The 24,682-nt window shown below is 37.0% G+C and overlaps 9 protein-coding genes across 13 annotated transcripts; 4 read left to right on the plus strand and 5 right to left on the minus strand.

The window, feature by feature from the left end:
• Window positions 1–529: 529 nt before the first annotated feature.
• mRpL11 (mitochondrial ribosomal protein L11) lies at window positions 530–3,604 on the minus strand. 3 transcript variants are annotated; one of them, XM_081992643.1, is made up of 5 exons: window positions 3,586–3,604; window positions 1,194–1,337; window positions 946–1,138; window positions 764–884; window positions 530–708 (listed from the first exon to the last, which is right to left on the minus strand). In XM_081992643.1, the coding sequence occupies exons 2-5, from the start codon at window positions 1,326–1,328 to the stop codon at window positions 570–572; spliced, it is 588 nt and encodes a 195-aa protein (XP_081848769.1). In that variant the 5' UTR covers window positions 1,329–1,337; window positions 3,586–3,604; the 3' UTR covers window positions 530–569. The 3 variants fall into 3 exon arrangements, with proteins under 3 accessions (XP_081848769.1, XP_081848768.1, XP_081848767.1); XM_081992642.1 differs by lacking the exon at window positions 3,586–3,604 and adding an exon at window positions 2,761–2,900; XM_081992641.1 differs by lacking the exon at window positions 3,586–3,604 and adding an exon at window positions 1,390–1,479.
• Window positions 1,559–3,162, plus strand: sro (SDR family oxidoreductase shroud). Its single transcript, XM_081992636.1, has 5 exons — window positions 1,559–1,963; window positions 2,013–2,222; window positions 2,276–2,428; window positions 2,482–2,634; window positions 2,688–3,162. The coding sequence occupies exons 1-5, from the start codon at window positions 1,717–1,719 to the stop codon at window positions 3,077–3,079; spliced, it is 1,155 nt and encodes a 384-aa protein (XP_081848762.1). The 5' UTR covers window positions 1,559–1,716; the 3' UTR covers window positions 3,080–3,162.
• LOC145737811 (uncharacterized) lies at window positions 3,308–4,294 on the plus strand. The gene is made up of 3 exons (XM_081992640.1): window positions 3,308–3,563; window positions 3,693–4,030; window positions 4,084–4,294. Exons 1-3 carry the CDS (start codon window positions 3,460–3,462, stop codon window positions 4,272–4,274), a joined length of 633 nt encoding a protein of 210 aa, XP_081848766.1. The 5' UTR covers window positions 3,308–3,459; the 3' UTR covers window positions 4,275–4,294.
• Window positions 4,153–5,975, plus strand: LOC145737810 (uncharacterized). Its single transcript, XM_081992639.1, has 5 exons — window positions 4,153–4,291; window positions 4,417–4,540; window positions 4,598–4,789; window positions 4,841–4,940; window positions 4,994–5,975. The coding sequence occupies exons 2-5, from the start codon at window positions 4,424–4,426 to the stop codon at window positions 5,434–5,436; spliced, it is 852 nt and encodes a 283-aa protein (XP_081848765.1). The 5' UTR covers window positions 4,153–4,291; window positions 4,417–4,423; the 3' UTR covers window positions 5,437–5,975.
• On the minus strand, window positions 5,386–7,354 carry Mocs2B (Molybdenum cofactor synthesis 2B). 2 transcript variants are annotated; one of them, XR_014180491.1, is made up of 7 exons: window positions 7,107–7,354; window positions 6,876–7,051; window positions 6,606–6,792; window positions 6,479–6,555; window positions 6,210–6,430; window positions 5,992–6,160; window positions 5,386–5,493 (listed from the first exon to the last, which is right to left on the minus strand). XR_014180491.1 is itself a non-coding variant. In XM_081992638.1 (6 exons), the coding sequence occupies exons 1-6, from the start codon at window positions 7,352–7,354 to the stop codon at window positions 6,053–6,055; spliced, it is 1,017 nt and encodes a 338-aa protein (XP_081848764.1). In that variant the 3' UTR covers window positions 5,873–6,052. The 2 variants fall into 2 exon arrangements, 1 of the variants encoding a protein (XP_081848764.1); XM_081992638.1 differs by lacking the exon at window positions 5,386–5,493 and having other exon boundaries at window positions 5,873–6,160.
• Mocs2A (Molybdenum cofactor synthesis 2A) lies at window positions 7,213–7,650 on the minus strand. The gene has a single exon (XM_081992648.1). The coding sequence runs from the start codon at window positions 7,610–7,612 to the stop codon at window positions 7,358–7,360; it is 255 nt and encodes an 84-aa protein (XP_081848774.1). The 5' UTR covers window positions 7,613–7,650; the 3' UTR covers window positions 7,213–7,357.
• Window positions 7,651–7,802: 152 nt separating this feature from the next.
• Window positions 7,803–10,649, minus strand: DhpD (guanine deaminase). Its single transcript, XM_081992635.1, has 8 exons — window positions 10,509–10,649; window positions 9,163–9,426; window positions 8,884–9,102; window positions 8,721–8,828; window positions 8,560–8,661; window positions 8,342–8,507; window positions 8,144–8,290; window positions 7,803–8,087 (listed from the first exon to the last, which is right to left on the minus strand). Exons 1-8 carry the CDS (start codon window positions 10,611–10,613, stop codon window positions 7,867–7,869), a joined length of 1,332 nt encoding a protein of 443 aa, XP_081848761.1. The 5' UTR covers window positions 10,614–10,649; the 3' UTR covers window positions 7,803–7,866.
• A 112-nt stretch (window positions 10,650–10,761) lies between these two features.
• Mlc-c (Myosin light chain cytoplasmic) lies at window positions 10,762–12,120 on the minus strand. 2 transcript variants are annotated; one of them, XM_081992645.1, is made up of 5 exons: window positions 11,994–12,120; window positions 11,894–11,921; window positions 11,293–11,474; window positions 11,093–11,239; window positions 10,762–11,033 (listed from the first exon to the last, which is right to left on the minus strand). In XM_081992645.1, exons 1-5 carry the CDS (start codon window positions 11,994–11,996, stop codon window positions 10,950–10,952), a joined length of 444 nt encoding a protein of 147 aa, XP_081848771.1. In that variant the 5' UTR covers window positions 11,997–12,120; the 3' UTR covers window positions 10,762–10,949. The 2 variants fall into 2 exon arrangements, with proteins under 2 accessions (XP_081848771.1, XP_081848770.1); XM_081992644.1 differs by lacking the exons at window positions 11,894–11,921; window positions 11,994–12,120 and adding an exon at window positions 11,527–11,683.
• A 27-nt stretch (window positions 12,121–12,147) lies between these two features.
• Window positions 12,148–24,464, plus strand: brun (trafficking protein particle complex subunit brun). Its single transcript, XM_081992630.1, has 12 exons — window positions 12,148–13,602; window positions 14,145–14,295; window positions 14,348–14,717; window positions 14,773–14,982; window positions 16,697–16,809; window positions 16,869–17,140; window positions 20,438–20,578; window positions 20,635–20,856; window positions 20,909–21,063; window positions 23,645–23,824; window positions 23,874–24,081; window positions 24,132–24,464. The coding sequence occupies exons 1-12, from the start codon at window positions 12,287–12,289 to the stop codon at window positions 24,328–24,330; spliced, it is 3,537 nt and encodes a 1,178-aa protein (XP_081848756.1). The 5' UTR covers window positions 12,148–12,286; the 3' UTR covers window positions 24,331–24,464.
• The last annotated feature ends 218 nt before the right edge of the window (window positions 24,465–24,682 follow it).

Below are 24,682 nucleotides of genomic sequence, written 5' to 3' on the forward strand. Positions count from 1 at the left end.
CCCGAAAAGATGAATGAATGTTTTTGGTTTCTATTTCAGTGTCTTCTTTTATTTTTAATAGTAATTTTGCTAAATCAATTTTTATTTTTACCCCTAAAATGTAGTTTATTAAGGTTAGGAGTGGGGGAGGGTATTTGATTGATCAGCACATTTGTTTGGACAAGCCAGTGGAGTGTACCCCTAAAGGGGGTTGGAGCGAATCGCCCGGTGAACAATACTGCTTAAATTGAGGTTACTCCTCACTGGAATCAAGCAGTTAATCATGATTAGAGCAAATTGGACTTCTTAGTAAAGTTCCTTCTTCTTAATCCTTTTCGCAAACATTCCCCTGTTTATATCAAATTTTAAGCTGATTATTAAACTGCACAGCTTAAGTCCAAAAGTGGCAGCCAAGCAATCAGGAGGTTTAAACTTTAAACTGTGCCTGTAAAGACAGAGAAAAAAGTTTATATTAATGCAGTCAAAGTAGCGCCATCTAGCTAGCTTTAACTGCAACTTTAACAGTTTCCTAATCAACAAACAACAAAAATCCAATAATAAAAACTTTATTACTACACAAACTAATCAATTCAACCGGATCTTAACAATTTGGCCTCCTTCTTCTCTTGCAGCTCTTTTTTCTGTTGCTCCACTATTTCAGCCCTTTCCTTCAGAAACTCTCCATACTCTTTGGCATCCAACTCCCTCACTACTTCAATGCCACAGGACCTGCAACCAACCCTAACCTATATAAACCAGTTTTTTACTCAAAGTTATTAATTACTTGGCTGTTGCAATCACTAATTTACAGATTTCCTCCAGATTGTACACCTGCAATGGTGGATCCTCAGACTTGATTTTAGCAATTTCATAGATGTGTTTCAATGTAACTTTTCCAGCTATTTCTGCAAATTTAATACCCAAAAAACCAGCTACAAAACTACCATCAAGCGAATAGTGTTATACCTTGGCCATGCATTGCACATCTCTGTATGCCGGCGGCCTGTTTGAGAAAATGCACCGCTGGAGGCTTGTGTGTCACCAAATTGAATGTTCTATCGGGGTTCACGGTCATCCGGGTGGGTAAGGGTATGCCCTCCTTGATGTCTTTGGTTTTCTCATTGAACTCTTTACAGAACGCCGCTATGTTCACACCCCTCTAAATTCACTGGTTTTCTATTTCAAGTAGTTTGAAATGTTTTGTGGTACTGTACCTGCCCTAGCATGGGACCTAAAGGGGGCCCTGCCGCTGCCATCCCCGCCGGTATGTTAGTACGTAATTTACCGTGCACCACTTTATCGACGACCGCGTTTTTTGCTGATTTTAGTCTTGCAGCCGCCTTGGACATGTTTTAAGCCTAAAAATGTTTAAAATTAAAACAAGAAAATCACAAATATTAAATAATCAACTTTGTTGAGGTTATGTTTGTTATCATTACTTCTATTTTTATTACCCACGTGACCCACCGGCAGTATTACCTAAGTGGCATCATGTGACCTGCTTGATAAAAAAACTGACAGCCGACAGAACCAAACTGACATTAATCACATTAACAACAAAAAAAATCAAAAATTACAATTTAGTTTAAAATTTTAAATTTACAGTAGAAACCAGACAATTTAAAATTCAATTTATTTAGGACCTGTATTATGTAAAATTTAAATATTATCCCAGTCAAATTCTTGAACCAGAAATGCGTAGTACACACTGCAAAACCCAGTACAAGTTAAATTAAAATGGGGGCCCTATCCAAATCAGCTACTGTTTGCTTTGAAATACTCAATGAACTGTACACTGCTGTTGGTGCTGGAATATTTGGTATGTTAGTACTAGTACAGCACGGATTTCGCACCCATCAGACTGTAAAGTGTTTATCTGTGATCGGATTGACGGCGGCTAGTTTGGCTTTTGCATTCAGCCGCGAAAAACCCCAAATTCAACCAGGGAAAAAGAAGGTTGTTATCATTACCGGTTGTGACACAGGTAAACTGTTAAATTGTTTTAATTTGGGTGTAAGTGTTTAGTTTATTAGGTTTGGGGTTCTCCCTAGCTCAACACACTGCAGAGTGTGGGTTTACAGTGATTGCAACATTTTTAAGCTTAGACTCAAAAGGTTCCAAAGAAATTAAACACCTCTACGGAGGTTATATTATTCAAATCCAACTTGATATTACTGACAGTTCTAGCATTAAAAATGCTGTACAAACCATGGAACATTATTTTAGCAAGAATCCAGACTACAGTAAGTTTTTAGTACATTTATTTAAACAGTATGGTGAGTGTGTGTTGTTTTAGGTTTTCATGCCTTAATAAATAATGCTGGAGTGATGGTTTTTGGGGAATTTGAGTGGCAAACTGAGAAATTAATGAAACAACAAATTGAAGTGAACTTACTGGGGACCTTTAAGTTGACTAATGCATTTTGTTGTTTGTTAAGACAGCACAAAGGTATAACTCAATATGCAGAAGTACTTCAAAACTAGTTTAATAAAATGTTGTAGGGAGAGTGATTACTGTGTCAAGTCATTGTGCTCTGGCAAATTTGCCTGGACTGTCAGTTTATGGAGCTACTAAAGCTGCCTTATCAGCATGGAGTGATGGTTTTAGAGTGGAAATGGCCAAATATGGAGTGCACGTTTCAACCTTTATACCAGGTTAATACTGTTGGTTTTTTTTTTTATTAAATCACTCAGGGATTTAATTTCAGGTAGTTTTATTACTGGAAGCAACATAATGAGTCATCAATTGCAAAACGTGCAGGAAATGCATGACAACTTTACCGAGGAACAGCACCGTTTTTACAGCGACTATTTTAAGCGTTACAATATTTATTTGTCGTTTATCACGCCACCCCCGGAACCGCACAAAATTGAGGACGACAAACTGTACGAAACGTTCGAAAACGCGTTGCTGGATAAATATCCGGACGACGTGTACAAACACGAACCGTTACGGTACAAAGTCTATCACTTTTTGTTTCGATACAGTCCCTGGAAATTGCGCGATTATTTCGTTACCAAATTCATGCAAATGCCCGAATATTGGCCCAGTCAGGAGTTACTCCAAGAGGATGACTTTGAAACTGTAAATTGTGATTGAGAGTCTCTATGTAAAGTGTACGTTCTATACGTGTTTAGAGTTTTAGAGTAAAATAATTCAAAATAAATAATCCCTTTAAGCTACATTTACAAACACCACTAATCTTATTACATTTAAAAGAGAAAAATTCAAAATGTAAACAAAACAACAATCTAACCTATAAATTGGAATAAGAAAAAAAAGGAGTGAGATATACGAAGTATCACGTGACTATGGTTTAGTTAATAAAAGAGGGTCACGTGACTGGATGTCAGATGACAAGTTGGCGTGTCTTTGATGTACTCTAACCTAACTTTATTGTTTACATTTATGAACTGTTTATCTTCAGTGCTTTTACTACTTTTTATTATTAACGTAATAAATACAGTTTTTAAAACAATATGGATGAAGAGAGTTTAAATAATGCAACAGCGTCCGAAAATGAGGAGCTCGAAACATCCGGAGATGAAACCATACAAATACAATTTGAAGAGGATGATTCAAGGTATTTTTAGATTTGCATTTACCTAAATCAACTTAAAACTCCATAATTTCCAGTCCTGTAGAAGTATATTTCAGCAAAGTAGGCCCGCAAATTCTGTTAGTAGCACATAACCTTAAAAATGGTTTGCAGGAGGGAAAAACTTTTTAAAACCACCGACCGTAAATACTTGAAAGGATTGAATCAGAAAACCCTGGTGACCAGAAAACGGATCAACACCTTGATTAATACAATTCGGGTGTTGCGGCAACGCTGCAAAGATTTGCCCATCAAGGACGAGAAACTACAGGCTTTGTGCACAGTAAACGAGCCTGATTGTGATGATACATCAAGCGATGAGGACGACCAAGACCTGCATAACACCCCAATACAAACACTGAAAGATGTAAAGGATTTTAATTGTCAAGAACAAATACTGCATGAGTGCAACTCGACTTGGGCCAATTCAGTTCAAGTCACTTTACTGGGAGGTGAGCTTTTAAAGCCTTTTAGGACTAAGTGTGACCGTAATTTTTTGTGGCAGAAAAACAGGATAAGAAAATGAAATCCTTGGAGAAAAAAGTGGAAATGGCGGCAGAACGCGACGTTGCGCTGTCACAGGAGTTGTTGATGCTTAAAAATAATATTTTTCTTAAGACAAAACATATAGAAGACCTGAAAAATGATGTGGCTAGGCTGAAAGAAGAGGCGGAAACTCAAATTTTTGGTCCTTAAATACATTCTAGATTTGTGTATGTTTTAGTTTTCTTTCCCTGTTTGGCTGGTTAATTGCCTTATAAACGTCAACCCTCAACATAACCTAACTAAACTGAATTTGAATTTTATTACTGTTTACTTTATATGCATTTATTTTCAGTGTTTTAATGGCAACATATTACAAAAATATCAGTGAACACAAATTACTTCGTGTAATATCCGAGTTTAAGGACGATTGTTTAAAACTAACAGTGCTGGACAACAACACTGCTTGGGAAACTATGGTTAGTCTTCCAGTACCCTTGTACTACTGAACTTTCAGGGTTGAAACCTTTTTCCAGGTGGATAAGGCGGAATTAACCACTTTTGCTAAAAACCAGGAGTTTGAAAGTTACTATAATAACTTGCAAAAGTACTTTCGGCCTCCATTAAAGCGGAATGAAGAACTGAATTTTGCTAATGGAGAGTTTACGGTACGCACTACCTTAACAAATCAAATGAAAGAGGTGCTCTTCCACACCACCATGCAGCAGGTATACCACTATTTTTGCTTAAAAAACAAAAAAAATGATGGATGATTTCAGCTTGACTTCAATGACACTGTTTACACCAAATTAGATGAATTCAACCAAAACGCCAGTGAATTGAAAAGGGTGAAAGAAGAGTATGCTGTACTACAGCAGGGTGAGTTTACACTAAGTTTACAATATAATATAGTAAGTGGTTGAATCCTGCAGAACGTGAAGAGCTAAAGGAAAAGATGGATGAGTTTGTGAAACGCAGAGAAGAGGAGGAGTTAACCATTTACAATAAGTTTGTGGGGATTTTAAATGAGAAAAAACTTCAAATTCAGCATTTGAACGAGCTTTTAACTGCATTTAGAGCAGGTAGACCGACCGTTAATCCCCCACCGGCAAAGAGCAGAATTGAAAAAGCCCCTAAAACCGAAAACATTCAACAAGTTGACAGTGACGCACCGGCCGTAAAACGTTTTGCTTCTGATAATGGTAGAGAGTCACCGCAACCCAGTACTTCAAAAATTGAATCCCCATCACCGCCTGTTAGTGACAGTGATGATGAGTCTGAAAATGAAAAGGATGACGCAATTTTGACAGAGGTAAAACAGGAGGAACCACTTGCAGTTAATTTTAATACTCAAGAGTTGCTTAATGAACTGTAACAATGGGGAAAAGGGGAAGAAATCAGCAATGTTGTCAGGTCTACCGTTTTTGTGGTTCTTCTACCGTTTTCATGTTTTTTCTACCATTTTTAATTACGCTGTTGCTATTATGTTTGTTGAGCAACTTTTTATATACTTTTTCAGTTTATTGAATAGGAAATTTAATAAGGATTCTAAAAATGCGCTTAAAACAGTCATTTCTTACTCCAAATTATTCTCTAAACCACGTGATGTGTGTCACTAGTGTCACAATTGTCAAAATTTTACTAGAATTTGCAAGAATTACATTTTAACACAGTTTTCGAAACAAGACGATTTTCTGTGATTTAACAGCTAAATAATCTTCTGGAATCACGTGACAACTGTCACTAACGTCAAATTTGTCAAACCATGCTCAAAAGCTGTAAAAATCAGGATTTAAAAACTTAAAAAACAATTATTAATGAAAATTCTGTATTTTTGAAGTTTTCTAGCAAGAATCAATGATATTATACAGACACCCTGTATAATAATGTAAAATGAATGAATTTGTTTTGTTCTACCGTTTTTTTTTACTGATTACTCTACCGTCATTATTTCAACTTGGCAACACTGGAAATCAGTACTTAACCACAAACTATACTGGGCTGGAACACTTTTTTTCAATTTCGGCAATCATCTCGTCAATTTCACTTTTAAGGAAGATTTTCTTTTTCGCCGGTTTATTACCCAAACCCGTTTGGTCCTAAACCACCCACATATTACCCACTGAAACTCTTTGCCAAAGAACTCACCCAAAACTGGACGTACTCGGGTGAAACACTTTCCAAAAAAAGCAGACGATCTTCCAAATTTTTGAGTTTGTCGTAAATATTTTTTGCCACCGGTTTTTCCATACACAACTGAGACTCCAGACAGTGCAGTCGTTCTTCGATTCCGTTCCTGGGAATGTACTTTCTCATGTAGTTTGAGTCTTTCTGATCCCGATGTTGGTAACTGTTCAAGACACGTTCAACTAAAATTGTCTTCTTTTATGTTTGTAAGGTTTAATTAATGTAAGGACCTTGCAAGTGACTTTTAGAGCCCTTTTTCTTCCTTACGGTGGAGTCAACGCGGGCGCAACTAAACTCGGAAGCCCCACTACAGTAAATTATCAGATTTGTATCAACACTAGGGAAATAATAAGTTACCATGAAAAAAATTCTAGTTTGTTTTGTGCATTAATCTCCTCCCTTTTCCTCTCAATGAATTTAGTAATGCGCCGTTCCAACTCTTCTTTTGAAGCTTTAATTTGTATTAAATGTGGGGGGATGTAGTCTAGTTGGACTTCCTGCACAACCTCAAATCTAACCCTTTTGCGTTTTGACTGGGTTTCAACTGAAATAAAACAACAACATTTTTCTGGACAGTCACATGACTGCAAACATGTTTGCGTTATAAACGGTCATGTGACCACTGACATTCTTGGTTTTCCTTCCAGTTGGACTGATCGTTTGCGTAGACCTCTTTCTTCCATATAGGGACTGCTTCTTTGAGCTTATTGATGCAAAACTCTGTGGCTTTGATGGCTTCCTCTCTGTGTGGGGCTGAAATTGCAATAGCTACCCCACTTTCAGTAACAGGGACTTCTCCTAAGCTGTAATTTTTTTAAAAATTAAAATAAGAGTTGACATAGTTTTTTACGGGCTAACCGGTGTTGTACAACAATATTCCCAACACTAGGCCATTGAGAACGGATGTCCGCGCAAATTCCTTCTAAAACTTTCACACCCATTGTCTCATAAGCTTCATACTCTAGCCGGACAACCTCTTTGCCCTCAAACTCGTCCCGAGTGGTCCCCAAAAACATACTAACAGCCCCGCATGATGGTAAAATGGCCAGCTCACTGATTTTTGCTATGTCCAGTTTTTCAGTGTGGAATGTAATTAAGTTGGCCATGTCTTAACCACCACTCAAAGGGGGGATAACTGCCACTTCGTCACCTTCTTGCAAACTGAGCTGTTGTTCCTGGTCACACAACACTTGGTTCAGTGCCAGTAAAATGTGATTTTGCAAAGGCTGCAGCGAGTAACGGTTGATTATAAGCACCAACAAGTCCGCGGTTTTAATAAATTCTGGAACGATTAAAGTGTCTTGTTGTAGACCAGCTATTTCTTTGGCGCGAGCAAATAGGAGCAGTTGAACTTTTACAACCATTACTTTCAGTTTAGTGTGTTTGTTTACTTTGTAATTAATCCTAACCTCAAACTTACTATGACAGATAGAGTTGCGTTCAGATTGTCGGTGCACGACGGTCGTTTCAGTCACGTGACACCGGTACCTTTTTAAAATATGTTGATCAGATGACACATCACCACAATGTCAATTGTCAAATAAAAACACAAAATGGCGCTGGGAACATTTTTAATATTATCTTTTTATAGTTTTAAAAGACTCTATAATGTATATTATCAATTAATCAGTTTTTTTACTTCGACGCCAGCCACAAAAACTGCAATAACATTCCGATCGTCACCGCAATAAATGAATTTTTGTAACAATTCGATCGGTTGCAAGTCGGGATACTGTTGGATATAGTCTGTAGGCCCTTCCAGAACACCAATATCCACTACAAGAGCATCGAACTCTTTGCCAACCTCAAAGTTTCCGATTTTCTCGTCCAAGGCTAGAACTGACATTAATGGAATGTCATCAGTGTTCTCTCTGTGTACCCTGGACCAAACTAACCTTCAGCACCTCCCAAAGTGGCTAAATAGAACACTTCGTCGTACTTTAAGGGCTGGTAACTGTCATTAGCAAAGGAGAGGTGAATGGAAGCGTCCAGAGCCGACTTCATTACCTCCCTTATTGAAGGTGTTGGTCCTCCTGAGATGTCTGAATTGATTTCATAATTAGAACCAAGACAAGGTGAGTATAGTAACCAACCTGAACCCAGTCCCACTTTAATCCCATGTCGAAACAAACGACGTAAATCGCATATTCCCGATTTTAGGCACGTGTTCGAAGCTGGACAATGCGCTACTGAAGATCCCCTCGCTGCTATAATCTTCAAATCCTCATCAGTTAAATGGACTCCATGAGCTAAAACGGTCTACTTAACCTAGTTTAGTACAAATGGTATACACACTCTGTTATGGACTGACTTTGTCCGTTAATATCCCAGATTCGTCGTATACTTTCGCGTAGGACATCCGGTAGGTTTCTTCAACGATACGCACCTCATCCACGTTTTCCGAAATGTGAGTCTAATTTGACAGTTGAAACGGTCACGTGATGAGCGCTACTGTCATTCAGTAAATAATACCTGAATGCGTAAATTCTCCTTTCTAGCGACGGCTGCCAAGGCTTTCATATGTGGAATGTCAGTGCTGAGGGCAAATCTGGGTGTAATGACGGGCTGTACCAAATCGGACTGCAACACGCAGAATTAATAAAAGGTAAGAGAGTGACGTTTTGATTGTGTACACCTGTCGAGCAGCGACACCTGCTATAAACGCCTCGGTACTACTCAGTGACGTTTTCTCGTCCTCTACATAATCCTCGAAAGGTGATTTGGTCATGTTGACTTTGCCCACCAGCGCCCTCTGACCGTGTCTGATAACCGAATCGACCAGTTCCAAACTGGCATCGGTGTACAACGAACCAAAGTAACATGCAGTGGTGGTACCGTGATCAAGCGTTTTTCGCTTTTAATAATTTTTTTTCAGTCATTGAAAATAACATATCACACACACGTTAAATCTTACGACTAAAAGATCGAAAACCTTGCGGGCAAAATCCAAGTTTCGGTACTCTTTCTCAAGTTTGAACGTGTACGTGGTCAACCAGTCCAGTAAAGTATGGTCGTAACCCAAACCAGCGTTTGGATACTGAGGACCGTGAATATGAGTGTCCACTAAACCAGGAATCAAAATTTGGGTTTTTTTCAACTGGACACATTCTACGCTGTACTCAGATTCAAGTCGCTGCAGTTCTTCCGGCAAGTTTTGGCAATTTCCAATTGAAACTATCTGAGAAAAAAAAGTTGATTCGTTTTTTGCGGTTTTTGATCAATATCTCAGGAACGTTTCAGGTTAGAGGTCTGAAGTTTTTACCACAAATGCATGCTCGATGGGATGCAACTTTTACCTTCTATACACGTTTTTGGTACCACGCGTCGTTTGACTTAAAAAAATTAAAAACTAGAATTGTCAAGAAAGTGAAAATTTTTTTTTTTTCAAAATTAACCTCGACTATTTCTAAAATAATCTTTCTAAATTCTTGAAAGGTTACATTTTTCCAGGCACCTTGGCAACCTTGTAAATTTATCAGCTGTGACGTCATTCTGATTTTGTTTGTTTTTTTATATAATTTAAGTTTTAACGGTGTAGTGAGGAGGACTCAAAGATTTGCACCACAACAATTTGTAAATTGAGATTTCTAAGGGCCAGAGACTTTGGCACTTTGACTTTTAGCGGTTTTTGACACTACCTGACAGCTCTGACGGAAACAACAGAGCTTAGAGGCTTCTGACAGCTTTGACAGACATTTGGAGACTTTTAGAGGTGTCTGATACTTTAAAAATGAACCTCAGAGGCTTCCGGCACTTTCAAATAACATTTAGACTCCTCTGACAGCTTTGACAACGGTCAGAGGCTTCTGCTAGTATTAATATGACTCTTACAGACTTCTGGCATGTTCAAATTAACTTTTAGAGGCATCTGGCAGCTTGAAAGACACTTGAAATCAGTCACAGGCCTCTGGCAGTTTTAAAATGGTTCTTAGACGCCTCTGGCACTTTCAGCGACATTTGACAGCTTTGACACACATTTGGAGACTTTCAGAGGCCTCTGACACTTTCAAAATGTCTCGCACCGAATTCGGGCACTTTGAAATAACTTTTAGACTTCTGACAGCTTTGACAGACACTTGGAAACAATCAGAGACCTTTATTACTTTTAAAATTACTCTCAGAGGCTTCTGGTACTTTCAAATAACATTTAGACTCTTCTGATAGCTTTGAAATATTTTTGAAAATTGTTAGAGGCTTCTGGCACTTTTAATTAACTTTTAATGTATGTATATGTATAATATTATATTTGTGTATAATTACCTGTTTGCCTTTAACTGCCACAAATCCATTTTCCAGGCAATCTAATTTAAATTTTTCAGGGCAGTGTATAACGTGCCCCAAATACACTTTAACTCGCTCGGTCATGTTAACTTAATACCGCAGTAAAGGACTTTCACAACAAATACCACAGTAAATGGCAAGGGTCAGCAAATTTTAATTGGAACAAGTTGTTTCTTCTAATCTGTACAGAGAGAATGTGTTCGTTAAAACATATGATATAAAACAACCTTGATTTCTTGACGATATAATTTTATTTTCCTTTTTAATGCCTTAATTAAACAAGAGATAAAAAATTGGAATGGCAAAATGTTGCGACTTACATAAACGGCTTTTAAATGCAGAAAATGTTCGAGTGCGGATTAAGGGTTATCTTTGATTACAACATAATAATTAATTTATAAACAATGTATGCAATAAGATTTAACCTGACATCACCAGTTTCACGAATTCCTCGTAATTTACATTACCTTGGGAATCTTCTTGGCCTTGCAACAGTTCCCCTACCTGTGTAAAAATGTTTAAATCACACCATTCCCTTGGAAAAAAAGTGACAGTTGACATACCTCATCGTCTGTCAATTTCTCCCCCAAAGTGGTCAATAGATGGCGTAGCTCTGCAGCACTAATGTAACCGTTGCCGTCCTTGTCAAAGTGACGCAGCCCCTCAATGAAATCCTCTGCAGTGTCGGCGCTTCTGGTTTTTGAAATTTGCTACAACAACGTCATTTCAACATGAAACCCTTCAGTAAAACCAAACTACATACCTGGTAAATGGGCAAGAACACTTCAAAGGACACCCTTTCGTCTGGTTTGTATTGGTGCGTGTACTTTTTCACATCAGATTCGGTGGGGTTTTGTCCGAGCGCTCTGAGCGCGTCCCCAATTTGGGCCACATGGATTTTGCCATCGCCCCGATTATCAAACAGCTGGAAAGCCTCCTGGAATTCTGCAATTTACATTAAACCATAAAATTCAACACACAAAACACTTGAAACAACCTTCTACAGAAGATAAGCTTAGTTTAGTGGGTGGCTCATATAAATACATGATAGCAGATTGGATTACTTTTATCAACTGATTTAAGAAAAGTGATTCACCTCCTTAAAAACCAGTGCAAATTTAATACCATATTTGGTAAAAAAGTCGTTGCCCCCCACTTTGGAAAGTCCATATAAATAGGGACATTGTGGGTTTAAAAGGATCACAGGCCTTTTTGTCGTATACCAACCTTAAAGGGATGACTAAAGTGGTGATTTGCCTGGCTTTGAATCATAGAAAAACGTCACAATTTTGGTGTATCACCAGAAAACAAAAAAACATACAAAAGCAAGTAGGAGGAGCAATCTAACCTAATTTCTCACTTACCAGCCAACTGTTCTTCACTGTAATTTGCCTGTAAAGAATCAGACAGTTTAAATAGTGAAATTAGCGGTAGAGGCAATATTTAAATTGGAAATATACCTACCATTTTGATAAGAGTCAGGAAAATGAATAATAATAGAGATAAAAAAGATCAAATTGTTAACCCAACCCAATCACTGATGTCATCTGTCAAATTGTCTGGCCACTGTCATACACGTGACCTTGTGTGCTTTTTGTTATACTCGAGTCACATGACCCAAATGTTGTTGTTTATGAAGTCAGCTGTTTCTCTTCTAGTTTTTAGTGGTTGTTGTTAATTTATAATTTTTAAGTAAAAGTGGGTAATAATTACGATTAAAATAATGTGTATTAGTCCAAGTTGGAACTGAGCTTCAAATGCGTTCTTCTGTAAGTTACATTCTTTCTACTAACACCACTGAGCCCAACATGTCTCATCCAGACTATGATCAAATCTCCCAGGATCACGCCGCTTTACTAATCCTAGTCAAACACATTGGATCCCAATTGAAACCGAAAACGTTCTGCAAATTCTACGAACGAATTGCTAAACTGAGTGACGTAAAAATAACAGACTCAGCGGGACTGATCAGAACCATTTACCTGCGCTATGTTAAAGAGTACCCAGTGGAAAATAACGATTGGGGCGACTTTCAGACCCACCGAAGACTGATTGGGTTAGTGTCGCTGGGAAAATACGACACTCAGGTGGAATTAAATGAAGTATGCAGGGTGCATGAGAGTCTGAAAGTAAAATACAATGCTACACTGTTTGATTCGCGTTGCGTACTATTTGGTCCTGCCAAAGAAGTGGAGTCTCCCACTGACTTGTCTAGCGGTAGTTCGGAGGCTAGTGACGAGTCGAGCAACATAGAAAAGTTCACCACACCCAGTAACTTTAAAACGCGAGCGTTGTTTTACGATGAAGCTTCACCCTGTACAGACCTAGAGAATCAAATAACAGAGTTTGTAAACTCGCTGTTTTGGGTGTTGGAGTCCAAACGGCTTGAACGGTCCAGAGAAAAGCTGGAACGGGTGTCTCTGCTGTTTGCCCCCTTTGAAAAGAAAGATTTCGTTGGTTTGGACATGGAATCTAGACAAAACAAAAAAAGATGCACTGGACGCATGACTAAACATTTAGGAGATCTTTGTCTGCAAGCTGGTTTAATTGGTGACAGTTTGCAGTACTATACAAATGCCGTGGAGATTTTGAAGGGAATCAACGATTGGTTGTGGTTAGGGGCGGCGTATGAAGGTCTCAGTGCCGCTTCCGCTCTAGTTTTATACCCAAACTTGCAAAGAAACTGTGGATTCCACAGAATCGGCAGTTTACCGGAAGGATCGCCAAAACGACCAGCTCCAGAGCCCACAAATAACTCCACAATCAAAAAATCCTTACCAAATCAGCTGAATGGCGAAGACATTTCCAAACGTTACAGGGAAGCTATAATTCATTACAGTAAATATCAGAATGCAGGAATTGTGGAGACCGAGGCCAGTTTTAAAGCGGCACGAATAGCAGTGGAACAGAGCCATCCCTTGCAGGCCGCCAGTTTTTTACAGAACGTAGTTTACATCAATTTGGCTTTATCCGAACAAGAGAAAATACAACGTTTCGAAACTTTGGCCCATTTGTACACTCAAATTGGGTTTAATCGCAAAGCAGCGTTTTGTTTACGACTTGCCGCCACCAGGTAATAAGAAAGACAGATCAAGGGTTTAGACAAAGATGGCCTGGTCACATGACTAACTATAGAAATTTCTGGCAATTTTAGAAAATTTGTAGAGGCTTCTACTACATCCAATATGTCTCTAGAGGCTTCTGGCAATTTTAGAAAAAATGCAGTTGGTTTAAGACACTTTTAGAAGCCTCTGGCGGTTTTTGATTGATTCTCCGTTGTATAGAGGTCTCTGGCACTTCCAAGATGTCTCTAGAGGCTTCTGGCAATTTTAGAAAATGTATGGAAGGTCTAAGACACTTGTAAAGGCCTCTGGCACTTCCAAGACGTCTCTAGAGGCTTCTGGCAATTTTAAAAAAATTGCAGTTGGTTTAAGACACATTTAGAAGCCTCTGGCAGTTTTTAAGACATCATCAGTAGTAATAAAGGGCTCTGGCACTTCCAAAATGACTCAAATGAGTCAAATTTTAACCTGTGTCACATACACAAGCCATCTTTGTCTGCAGCAATTGGTTTGTATTTGTTTTTCTCCCTTATGTCAAACAAACAATTTTTAGGTACGTTTCTCCTCAAAACTCAAATCCGAACTGGAGTAAATGTTACACGTTAATGCTACAAAGCCTCCCAGGCCACAAATTAATTTTAGACCCGATAGAAATGCTGGAATCTGATCAGGGTTGGCCAACTTTACAAATTCAAATTTTACAGGTTGTTGTATCATAATCAGGTGTGACAACATTAAAAAAAATGATAATTTTAGGATCTTATAGTGGCGGCCAAACGTGCCAGTTACTCGGCATTGGCCACACGTCACATGACGTTTCTGCTACAAACGATGTGGCCGCACTTGACCCGCCAGGAACAGAAAGAACTGGCCATTCAACTGCAAAGTTTATCGGTCCAGTGCGAGGGTTCTCCGGTACCGCTAGTACTGGATTCCGGGGTGGTGGTACCACCTGCCAATTTGACTGACATACCGCGGTGTGGTTCGTTTGTTTTGCGCGATTTGAGGGCGCATTTGCGACCGAAACTGATCGAGGCCGAGAAGGAGGACACCGGACCGTTCTTGTTCACTCCCATTCATTTTGGCAGCTTGGACCGGAATAAGGATAAAAGCGATTCGAAAATGGGTATGAGGAAGAAGTTTTGATGGGGGTTTTGTTGTAATTGTGCTGGTTTTTACAGGATTTTTGTGGGTTGAAAATGAGGCGTGCGAAATCGGAGTGAAACTGGTTAATCCCCTACCATTTGAGCTGAAAGTGTCTAATATGCGACTGTTAACTTCCGGTGTGGTTTTTGAGTCTGTACCGGAAACGGTGGTACTTCTACCAGATACGGTAACTTCAGTCAATTTGACCGGATGGGCTAGAGAAAGTGGAGAGTTGGAGATCACTGGTAGGTTTGCATTATTTACATTGAAGTTGAAACAATATTTATTACAAATTATTACAACAATTTATCATTTTTTTCACCTTAAACCTTCTAAGGTCACGTGACTGATCTTGACAGGTGTCATTTGACTTAGACAGTGTTGCAAGCTCAAAAATTGAATTATCAAGTCACGTGACGTAGTTCTTACAATTTTAACACTGTTGACAGTTAGTAGATTCGTGCAAACTTCAAAAACCCCTAATTTTAGGCAACTGTGCAAACAAAACATTTTTTGTCAGAATTTGGAAAAACAGTCAAAAAATCAATTTTAAACTTTCGGCCGTCAAAAATTTGGAAAAACCCTTTACGTTGTCACCTAACCTAACCTAAAAACTGTCACGTGACTTTTAAAAATATGAATCTTTTGTGTAAAATTTGGAAAAACACTCACAAATACCACAAATATGTAAACATTTGAAGACAGTTTAAGTAACTTAACAGGCATTTCGATGTATTTCAACGAAATTTGAGGCATTTTAGACAGTTTTAAGGCACTTAAATGATTTTGAGCTATAATAGAAGCATTCTGACGTTTTTTAAAAGCATTTTGTTTGCAAAAAGGCATTTTGGTGTACGAAATCGGCTTTCTTCCCTTCGTGTAGGACATTTTGATCTCAACTGTCAAATTTGCTCAGCACGCTCGATGGAGCCTAAATCAAGTAGGCTGCGACAGTTTACCACCAGTCGACTTGATAAAAACTTTGACGGTTTTTGACAGGTGTCATTTGGCTTAGACAGTGTTGCAAGCTCAAAATTGTATTATTAACGTCACGTAACGTCTATTTTACAATTACAACTGTCTTAATTTAATTTACCAAACTTTCAACGTATAAACAATATTTTAAAAGCCACGTGACGGTTTTGCCAGGTGTCAACTGGCTTTTGCAGGGTTGCAAGCTTTCAAATTGCATAATCAAAGTCACGCGGTGTGTCTCTTGCAATTTCAGCTTTTACAAACGTCCAAAATAGTCTAAATTTAATTTACCATTTTCCAAAGTTTAAACTGCGTTTTGACGTATTCGAGACTGCCAACTGATGTTGCAAGCTCGAAAATTGAATTATCAAGTCACGTGACGTAGTTCTTACAATTTTAACACTGTTGACAGTTAGTAGATTCGTGCAAACGTCAAAATATAACCCCTAATTTTAGGCAACAGTGCAAACAAAACATTTTTTGTCAGAATTTGGAAAAACAGTCAAAAAATCAATTTTAAACTTTCGGCCGTCAAAAATTTGGAAAAACCCTTTACGTTGTCACCTAACCTAACCTAAAAACTGTCACGTGACTTTTAAAAATATGAATTTTAAGCTTTTGGGTAAAATTTGGAAAAACACTCACAAATGTGTAAACATTTGAAGGCAGTTTAAATAACTTAACAGCCATTTCGATGTATTTCAAGGCAATTTGAGACATTTTAGACAGTTTTAAGGCACTTAAATGATTTTGAGCAATAATAGAAGCATTCTGAGGTATTTTAAAGGCATTTCAAAGTATTTTCTATGCAAAAAGGCATTTTGGTGTACGAAATCGGCGGTCAACTGTCAAATTTGCTCAGCACGCTTGATGGAGCCCAAATCAAGTAGGCTGCGCCAGTTTACCACCAGTCGACTTGATAAAACCTTTGACAGTTATCACATGACTGTGTTGTTTACACACTTTTTTTATGGTTTATTTAAGGGTACAGCACTCACGCATTAGGAATCAAGTCAAATTGCAGATTGAAGTACATGACCAACAATTTCCCGCCTTACTTCAAAGTCGACGTGATACCAAGCCTTCCAATTATGCAGGTACGTTGTGACGCTGGGCGCACGCGTCCGGATCCGTTTTGACAGTTTTTGTTGCGCAGGTTGCCACTTCGCTGCCGCAAAGCGCGTCCTTTTCCAATTTCCACGACGAAAACATCGTGACGTCGGCCAGTTTGAGTTTGTATCACGGCGAAAGTGCCCGGTGCACCGTCACGCTGACCAACACCGGCCAAATACCAATCGAAATGCTTGAAGTGACGATGAGTAGCGGCATGGATGCGACGTTGCAAAGTGAATTTTTTGTCGTCGATCCCGAGGAAGTTCGCTCGTTGTTGCCCTTGATGCCGGAACAAACGCGTTCGTTTCATGTGAGGTAAGTGTGTAAGTCTCAAGGGCTTGTGGCAGTGACGTAATAGTTGTCCTTCTTTTTGAATTAAATGTGAACTGAGCGAGATGGAAATGTCACGTCATTTATTCTCGCCTAGCCATCTGATTAACATATTGAAAAAACGAAGTGGTGTCACGTGACATATTTCTGAACGCAATTCTGTGCGCGACGCCATTAAAAATTATTAATTTTGTTTTCTTGACGTTTGGTGACAGTTTTCTAGAAAAGTTGCTACTGTAATTTGAATTTTTGATTTATTTTTTGGTTTTGTGTAGTTGCAAATTTGTGTTTGTTTAATTTTCATATTACAACTACAATTATTTTTCAAAATTTACCGTACTATAACCATATTAATAGCCAGTAATCCACGCAGACAGAAAAATTCATTTTCAGGTTTGTGCAATTTTCCAAAAAATTCTTCCGAACTCGCTTATTTGAAATATTCGGTGTAGACACACCATAATGACAAAAGAAAGCTAATGAACACGTGATGTTGACCGGATCAGGCTAAGTTGAACCGTTTTTCCGCTAGAGGGCGTCAAACTGTAATTATTGTTTTTTTGGATATTTTCATTAATATCTCGAAACCGGTTCGAGTTAGGGGTGTGAAATTTTTTACCCCGTGTACACCCCAATGGTAGGCAACTTTTACTAAATATGACATTTTTCTGTACAGCGCACCGTTTGACCTGGAAAAATAAAAAACTGAATTTGTGACATTTTTTTTAAGGATTTTTTCGGAAAATTTTTGACGTTTAGTTTTGGGTTAACGGTATAAATATGACCTGGAGTATTATTGGTCAAAATATGATATTTTAAGGGTGCCACGCCCTAAAAACTGTCAAAATTGCCATCATTTTAAGGTCATCTCCGAAACCATGACAGAAAGCTTAAGCTCAAACAAAAAAAACTTCGATTTTCCGAATACTTCCGAAGATATCCGAAAAAAACTGAAATTTTGATTTTTTGCTTTTTTTAATTTCTAACCTTATTTGCAGAGATATCCCAAAACCGAAAAAACATTTTTATTGCCACTTTTCATCAGCTGTACGATGACGGTTTCATATTTGCCGTCCGACGTTTCGTCTGTCGGCAGTCATTATCAACTTTTTTGTTATGGACGCCATATTGGATTTTTCCACAACCAAATACACAATTTTATTCTGAATTTAGTGATTTTAAAAGCTTCTAGGACGTCTGAGAAGCTTCTGAATGATTCTAAAAGCTTCCAGAAGATCTTAGCAGCCCCAGGATGGTTCTGAAATTTTCTAGAACATTTTAAAAGCTTCTGAATGATTCTAAAAACTTCCAGAAGGTCTTAGAAGCTTCAGGATAGTTTTAAAAGCTTCTAGAACGTCTTAGAAGCTTTTGATTGATTCTAAAAGCTTCCAGAACGTCTTTGAAGCTTCAAAATGGTTCTGAAAGCTTCAGGATGGTTTTAAAAGCTTCTAGAACGTCTTAGAAGTTTCAAAATGATTCTGAAAGCTTCCAGAAGATCTTAGCAGCCCCAGGATGGTTATAAAAGCTTCTAGAACGTCTTAGAAGTTTCTGAATGATTCCAAAAGCTTCCAGAAGGTTTTAGCAGCACGAGGGTTGTTCTAAAAGCTTCTAGAACGTCTTAGAGGCTTCTGAATGATTTTAAAAGCTTCCAGAAGGCCCTAGCAGTTTCAGGATGGTTCCAGAAGATCTTAGCAGCTTCAGGATGGTTCTAAAAGCTTCCAGAACGTCTTAGAAGTTTCAGAATGATTCTGAAAGCTTCGAGAAGATCTTAGCAGCCCCAGGATGGTTCTAAAAGCTTCTAGAAGGTCGTGAAAGCTTCTGAACGATTCTAAAAACTTCCAGAACGTCCTAGAAGCTTCAGAATGGTTTTGAAAGCTTCCAAACTGTCCTGGAAGCTTTAGAATCGTCTTAAAAGTTTCTGGATGATTCTAGAAGCTTCAAGATCTAGTTCTAGAGAAAACATTTTCTCTAGAAAAACAATCACAAGACTTCTTAACGAAAAATCGCTTTAAATATTTTGACATTTTACAAACAAATCCAATTTTGACAGCCGCCACTCAGTTTGACAGCGTTTTTCTTCAATTGTCAAAGAGAGAATTTGAAACAGTTTCTAATCAGTGCCAGTCAAACAGTGTTTCAGGATGGTTCAAAATATTAAATAAACTTAAACCCATTTTGATCACCCTGTATATAGTAAATCATACAAATATTGGGCATGTTTACCATACAAAGTGTATTAAAAAAAAAACATATTTTATAATATATACAGGGTGTACCACAATATTTTTAATTCAACACACCCTGTATATGTCACTAACCCAGCACACTGGGTGAGTGTGCAATTTTCTGATGCTACACCCTGTATAGGAACATTTTGAGAATCGCTCCAGCTCTGTGTTATTTCAATTCGATTGGGTTTGGTTCTCAAAATGTTAGATTACACCAGAAAATATATAAATTTAGTGGTTTCCGAGTGTGGTTGAACTAACCGAGTGATCAGGGGTTCGTTTACACCCCCCAGTGTGGGGAAATGCAGTTTTTAGTGGCAAAAAACCAGGACAGCACTGTTTAAATGTAAACACTACCTTGAAACACTAAAAACTGGCCAAATTAGGGGTTTAACTGTGTAAAATGAGTTAGTTTAGTGGTTTGCTAGTGTGGTTGAACTAACCTAGTTATTAGGGGTTTGTTTACATGCTAGAACATTGGGAAATGAGTTTTTTAGTGTAACAACCCAGAAAAACACTAAACCACTCGGAAAAACTGTTTCACTGCACTGTAAAGGTGGGAAAATGCTTGTTTACAACTGCTGGACTTTCCAGGGGTGAAATTCACCGTTCACTAAAGGAAATTGACTGGTTTACCGACTAAACTAAGCAAATAACCCGATGAACACAAACTTTGTTTTGATTTGAACAACTTATGATTTGCTTTATAAGTGACAATTTAATTAATTTTGACTTAGCTGTCTTTGAATACTGTCAACGACAAAATGGCGGCAGTTACAGCACAACGCACACTAGATTCATATTCTCCATGGCAAAATTAGTTAAAATGGCTCCTTGACTAAATCCAATATGGCGGCGGTCAGAATAGTTGGCCATGAAAATGTCGGTGCATTTTTCCAAAAATTAATTGATTATTTGAAACATTCCGTAGACATATCATATGATCGTAGGTAGGTGGAATAATCTAAGACATAAGAGTAAATTTCAATGTGACGTCACTGCCACTTCTCCTGGGATTTAGGTTAGAAATGAATAGTTAATTTGATGGTTGCAGAATACACGCTTGCGCTAACTTTTTGGCCCCAAATTCGGCGGTATCACCCAGTATTCCACCAGATTTAAACAGTGGAATGTTTAGCAGTATTTCAAACTCTCTGCCAGGGACTTCGTCCTTTATTCGACTCACCAATTCTAGGTAAGTGTCAAATTTGACTTGGCAATGTTGCCAAACTTAATTAATTTTAAACGTAGCTTCCGCTCTTCGAATTCCGGTCAGTCTAGTTTGGCCGGTGGTTTAACGTCACTGTTCCAACAGCCCCCCACCTCGTCTGCCATAGAATCCCAATTGAAAATTAGGTACAGTGGAGGTCCGGGCTTTCAATCCCAATACTGTCGAAGTAGCACCGTATTTTTTGTGGTGGAACTAATACCGTCACTGCACGTGACCAATTGGGACGTACTGCCAGCGGAAAAGTTAGTAACAACCCTAATTTGGTTGACAGTTTTAAACTTTAAAAAAACCCAGTAATTCCCAGTTTTACTTGGTGCTCGACGTTGCCAATTTGACTTGCCAGGAAATGGAGCTGGAGTACGCCGCATCGAAACGAATGCTCATCGAAGGACAGGAAAGTTGCCGAGTACCAGTACCAGTTGATCGATGTCCCCTATCAAAGTTGCCAGGTAAAACAAATGAGTCACAGTTTGCTTGGATTGCTCGTTGACGTTTAACGCGCCGCGTTGCCAGATGTTTAGTTTTTTTCATTAAAACCCCAACAATACATTTTCAACAATCAGGGATTGGTTTTCTGGGAAAACGCGACAATATTTATTTTTTATTGCGATTTTTTTGATAATAAATTCATGTATACAGAGTGACCCAAGAATAAGTTACGACTGTCAATTTTATTTTTTCAAATGGAATTTTTTATTTCATTTTTGAATTCTAGTGTAACCTAACCTAACCTAAATATGGATTGTCAGTTCTATTTTGTATCTTTTTTTTTTATTTTGTTGCTGTCTTGCTCTTGATGAAAATTGATCAAAATTACGAAAATTGGCCCAAAAACTAAAAAATAGTAAAATTATAAAAATTGATCAAAATCACGAAAATTGGTTCAAAAACTAAAAAATGAGCAAAATTGTGAAAATTGATCAAAATCACGAAAATTGGTCCAAAAACTAAAAAAATAGCAAAATTATGAAAATTGATCAAAATCATGAAAATTGGTTCAAAAAGTAAAAAATGATCAAAATCATAAAAATTGGTTTAAAAACTAAAAAATGAGCAAAATCATGAAAATTTATTTAAAAACAGAAAATTGATTAAAATTATGAAAATTGATCAAAATCATGAAAATTGGTCCAAAAACTGAAAAATAACAAAATGGTGAAAATTGATCAAAATCACGAAAATTGGCCCAAAAACTAAAAAATTGCAATATTATGAAAATTGATCAAAATCACGAAAATTGGTTCAAAAACTAAAAAATAGCAAAATTATGAAAATTGATCAAAATCACGAATATTGGTCCAAAAACTAAAAAATAGCAAAATTATGAAAATTGATCAAAATCACGAAAATTGGTTCAAAAAGTAAAAAATGATCAAAATCATAAAAATTGGTTTAAAAACTAAAAAATGAGCAAAATCATGAAAATTTATTTAAAAACAGAAAATTGATTAAAATTATGAAAATTGATCAAAATCATGAAAATTGGTCCAAAAACTAAAAAATAGCAAAATTATGAAAATTGATCAAAATCACGAAAATTGGTCCAAAAACTGAAAAATAACAAAATTATGAAAATTGATCAAAATCACGAAAATTGGTCCAAAAACTAAAAAATAGCAAAATTATGAAAATTGATCAAAATTCACGAAAATTGGTTCAAAAACTAAAAAATGAGCAAAATTATGAAAATTTATTTAAAAACAGAAAATTGATTAAAATTATGAAAATTGATCAAAATCACGAAAATTGGTCCAAAAACTGAAAAATAACAAAATGGTGAAAATTGATCAAAATCACGAAAATTGGCCCAAAAACTAAAAAATTGCAATTTTATGAAAATTGATCAAAATCACGAAAATTGGTTCAAAAACTAAAAAATGAGCAAAATTATGAAAATTGATCAAAATCACGAAAATTGGTTCAAAAACTAAAAAATAGGAAAATTATGAAAATTGATCAAAATCACGAAAATTGGTCCAAAAATTAAAAAATAGCAAAATTATGAAAATTGATCAAAATTACGAAAATCGGTCCAAAAACTAAAAAATAGCTAAATTATAAAAATTGATCAATATCACGAAAATTGGTCCAAAAACAAAAAAAATAGCAAAATCATGAAAATTTATCAAAATCACGAAAATTGGTCCAAAATCTAAAAAATAAGCAAAATTATGAAAATTGACCAAAATCACGAAAATTGGTCCAAAATCTAAAAAATAGCAAAATTATGAAAATTGACCAAAATCACGAAAATTGGTCCAAAAACTAAAAAATAGATTAAAATAACCTAACCTAACCTAAATATGAATTGTCAGTTCTATTTTGTATCTTTTTTTGGTTTTTTTCGTTAGAAACGACTTATTTTCTGTTTTGACTTTCAAAATGTAATAATCGTTTTGATTTCTTGAAGGGAAAACCCAGAGAAAACGAAAAAGGTCGTTTGACAGCTGACAAAATAGAAATATTGCCATCAGTGTCAAAAGTGTCATTTCTATTTTGTATCTTTTTTTTTTTATTTTGTTGCTGTCTTGCTCTTGATTCAAATTGGTTCAAAAACTAAAAAATGAGCAAAATTATGAGAATTGATCAAAATCACGAAAATTGGTCCAAAAACTAAAAAATAGCAAAATTATGAAAATTGATCAAAATCATGAAAATTGGTTCAAAAAGTAAAAAATTATGAAAATTTATCAAAATCACGAAAATTGGTCCAAAAACTAAAAAATAGATCAAAATAACCTAATCTAACCTAAATATGAATTGTCAGTTCTATTTTGTATCTTTTTTTGTTTTTTCTTTAGAAACAACTTATTCTCTGCTTTGACTTTCAAAATGTAATAATCGTTTTGATTTCTTGAAGGGAAAACCCAGAGAAAACGAAAAAGGTCGTTTGACAGCTGACAAAATAGAAATGTTGCCATCAGTGTCAAAAGTGTCATTTCTATTTGGTATCTTTTTTTAATTTTGTTGCTGTCTTGCTCTTGATTCATCCTCGATTGACCAATCCAAACAAAGTTAATACAATTTCAGACTTGTACGTGGAATCGGATCAGAGCGAAATAAACCGAATTTGTTCGGAACACATTGCCGAACAGGTCAAACTAAAATGGCTGCTAAACGGTACAGATTCGACGGGTGTGGCGTCCCTTAAAGGAATCACCCTGAACGGTCGTATGTTAGACGTGGTGCGCATGTCACCCTTAGAATGGGGTGAGTAAAAATTGAAATTTCCCCGCAAACAGTGCTAAACTGTCTTTAGAGGTGAAAATCAACGGAGACACGTTCAAGTTGCACGAAGATTTGTCCTGCGAAGCAGGAGATTGCGTGGAACTGCAAATGTCGGTGGCCAACAGTTTGCAAACTTGTCTCAAAGATGTCACTCTATCGGTCCAGTTTTATCAAGACTACAATAATGGCACACTAAACTATCGGATGGACACCAGACTGGCCGTTTCGGGAGCTTCAAAGTAACAACGTACACTGAAAATGGTTTTTGTCTGTAACTGTTTTGTTGCAGGAAATTGTTGTCGGTGCTTGAACCGAAAAACACGGTCAGCCATCGGTGTCACGTGGTTTTTTTCAGTCCCGGCCTGTATAAGGTCGACATCCAGTGTTACACCCCTGATTCTAGTATAATTTCGGGTGGGGTGCCTGCTATTGGTGGTAATGGTCACGTGTGGCGATACACGCCTCCCATTTCAGTGCAAGTGAAGTAGGTCCCTGACTGTATACGTCAAATTAAAAGGGTCTAGAAATTAATATTTGTTTTTATTTACTATTTTATTTGTTATATTAATGTAAACAATTATTTTAGTACAAAATAAAATGCTGTGCTGTGTCAGACCGTAAATGTTATTTGAACTTTCTTCCTAGACGCCACTTCATTTTATGTAGTTTTAAGTACAATAATTATGTAACTTGAAGTGAAGATAAATAAAAAAAAAATAAATAAAATGCTGTGAGAAACAACAGTTGTTTTTATTATCCTTTTGCATTACTGGTTGCATGCAGTAAGAAAAATGATTTTCAAACTTCTGTAAAAATTTGGTTTTCTATCAGGAGCACAGA

Source organism: Ips typographus, linkage group LG14 (genome assembly GCF_016097725.1).
Source record: "Ips typographus isolate SLU linkage group LG14, UJ_Ityp_2.0, whole genome shotgun sequence".
Classification (NCBI taxonomy): domain Eukaryota; kingdom Metazoa; phylum Arthropoda; class Insecta; order Coleoptera; family Curculionidae; genus Ips; species Ips typographus.

Coding starts and splice junctions, on each gene's coding strand:
- mRpL11 (XM_081992643.1), bottom strand. CDS start 1,328: ATGTCCAAGGCGGCTGCAAGACTAAAATCAGCAAAAAACGCGGTCGTC. Junction 1,139..1,193: donor TAGGTCCCATGCTAGGGCAG/GTACAGTACCAC, acceptor CAGTGAATTTAG/AGGGGTGTGAACATAGCGGC. Junction 885..945: donor ATGTGCAATGCATGGCCAAG/GTATAACACTAT, acceptor TTAAATTTGCAG/AAATAGCTGGAAAAGTTACA.
- sro (XM_081992636.1), top strand. CDS start 1,717: ATGGGGGCCCTATCCAAATCAGCTACTGTTTGCTTTGAAATACTCAAT. Junction 1,964..2,012: donor CATTACCGGTTGTGACACAG/GTAAACTGTTAA, acceptor TTAGTTTATTAG/GTTTGGGGTTCTCCCTAGCT. Junction 2,223..2,275: donor TAGCAAGAATCCAGACTACA/GTAAGTTTTTAG, acceptor GTGTTGTTTTAG/GTTTTCATGCCTTAATAAAT.
- LOC145737811 (XM_081992640.1), top strand. CDS start 3,460: ATGGATGAAGAGAGTTTAAATAATGCAACAGCGTCCGAAAATGAGGAG. Junction 3,564..3,692: donor TTTGAAGAGGATGATTCAAG/GTATTTTTAGAT, acceptor AATGGTTTGCAG/GAGGGAAAAACTTTTTAAAA. Junction 4,031..4,083: donor TCAAGTCACTTTACTGGGAG/GTGAGCTTTTAA, acceptor TTTTTGTGGCAG/AAAAACAGGATAAGAAAATG.
- LOC145737810 (XM_081992639.1), top strand. CDS start 4,424: ATGGCAACATATTACAAAAATATCAGTGAACACAAATTACTTCGTGTA. Junction 4,790..4,840: donor TCCACACCACCATGCAGCAG/GTATACCACTAT, acceptor GGATGATTTCAG/CTTGACTTCAATGACACTGT. Junction 4,941..4,993: donor GTATGCTGTACTACAGCAGG/GTGAGTTTACAC, acceptor TGAATCCTGCAG/AACGTGAAGAGCTAAAGGAA.
- Mocs2B (XM_081992638.1), bottom strand. CDS start 7,354: ATGGCCAACTTAATTACATTCCACACTGAAAAACTGGACATAGCAAAA. Junction 7,052..7,106: donor AATATTGTTGTACAACACCG/GTTAGCCCGTAA, acceptor AAAAAATTACAG/CTTAGGAGAAGTCCCTGTTA. Junction 6,556..6,605: donor AAACTAGAATTTTTTTCATG/GTAACTTATTAT, acceptor AATTTACTGTAG/TGGGGCTTCCGAGTTTAGTT.
- Mocs2A (XM_081992648.1), bottom strand. CDS start 7,612: ATGGTTGTAAAAGTTCAACTGCTCCTATTTGCTCGCGCCAAAGAAATA.
- DhpD (XM_081992635.1), bottom strand. CDS start 10,613: ATGACCGAGCGAGTTAAAGTGTATTTGGGGCACGTTATACACTGCCCT. Junction 9,103..9,162: donor AGGTTTTCGATCTTTTAGTC/GTAAGATTTAAC, acceptor AATTATTAAAAG/CGAAAAACGCTTGATCACGG. Junction 8,508..8,559: donor CTGGGATATTAACGGACAAA/GTCAGTCCATAA, acceptor TAGGTTAAGTAG/ACCGTTTTAGCTCATGGAGT.
- Mlc-c (XM_081992644.1), bottom strand. CDS start 11,575: ATGTATTTATATGAGCCACCCACTAAACTAAGCTTATCTTCTGTAGAA. Junction 11,475..11,526: donor AAGCTTATCTTCTGTAGAAG/GTTGTTTCAAGT, acceptor TGTAAATTGCAG/AATTCCAGGAGGCTTTCCAG. Junction 11,034..11,092: donor AGAAATTGACAGACGATGAG/GTATGTCAACTG, acceptor ATTTTTACACAG/GTAGGGGAACTGTTGCAAGG.
- brun (XM_081992630.1), top strand. CDS start 12,287: ATGCGTTCTTCTGTAAGTTACATTCTTTCTACTAACACCACTGAGCCC. Junction 14,296..14,347: donor TACAAATTCAAATTTTACAG/GTTGTTGTATCA, acceptor TGATAATTTTAG/GATCTTATAGTGGCGGCCAA. Junction 24,082..24,131: donor GCCGTTTCGGGAGCTTCAAA/GTAACAACGTAC, acceptor GTTTTGTTGCAG/GAAATTGTTGTCGGTGCTTG.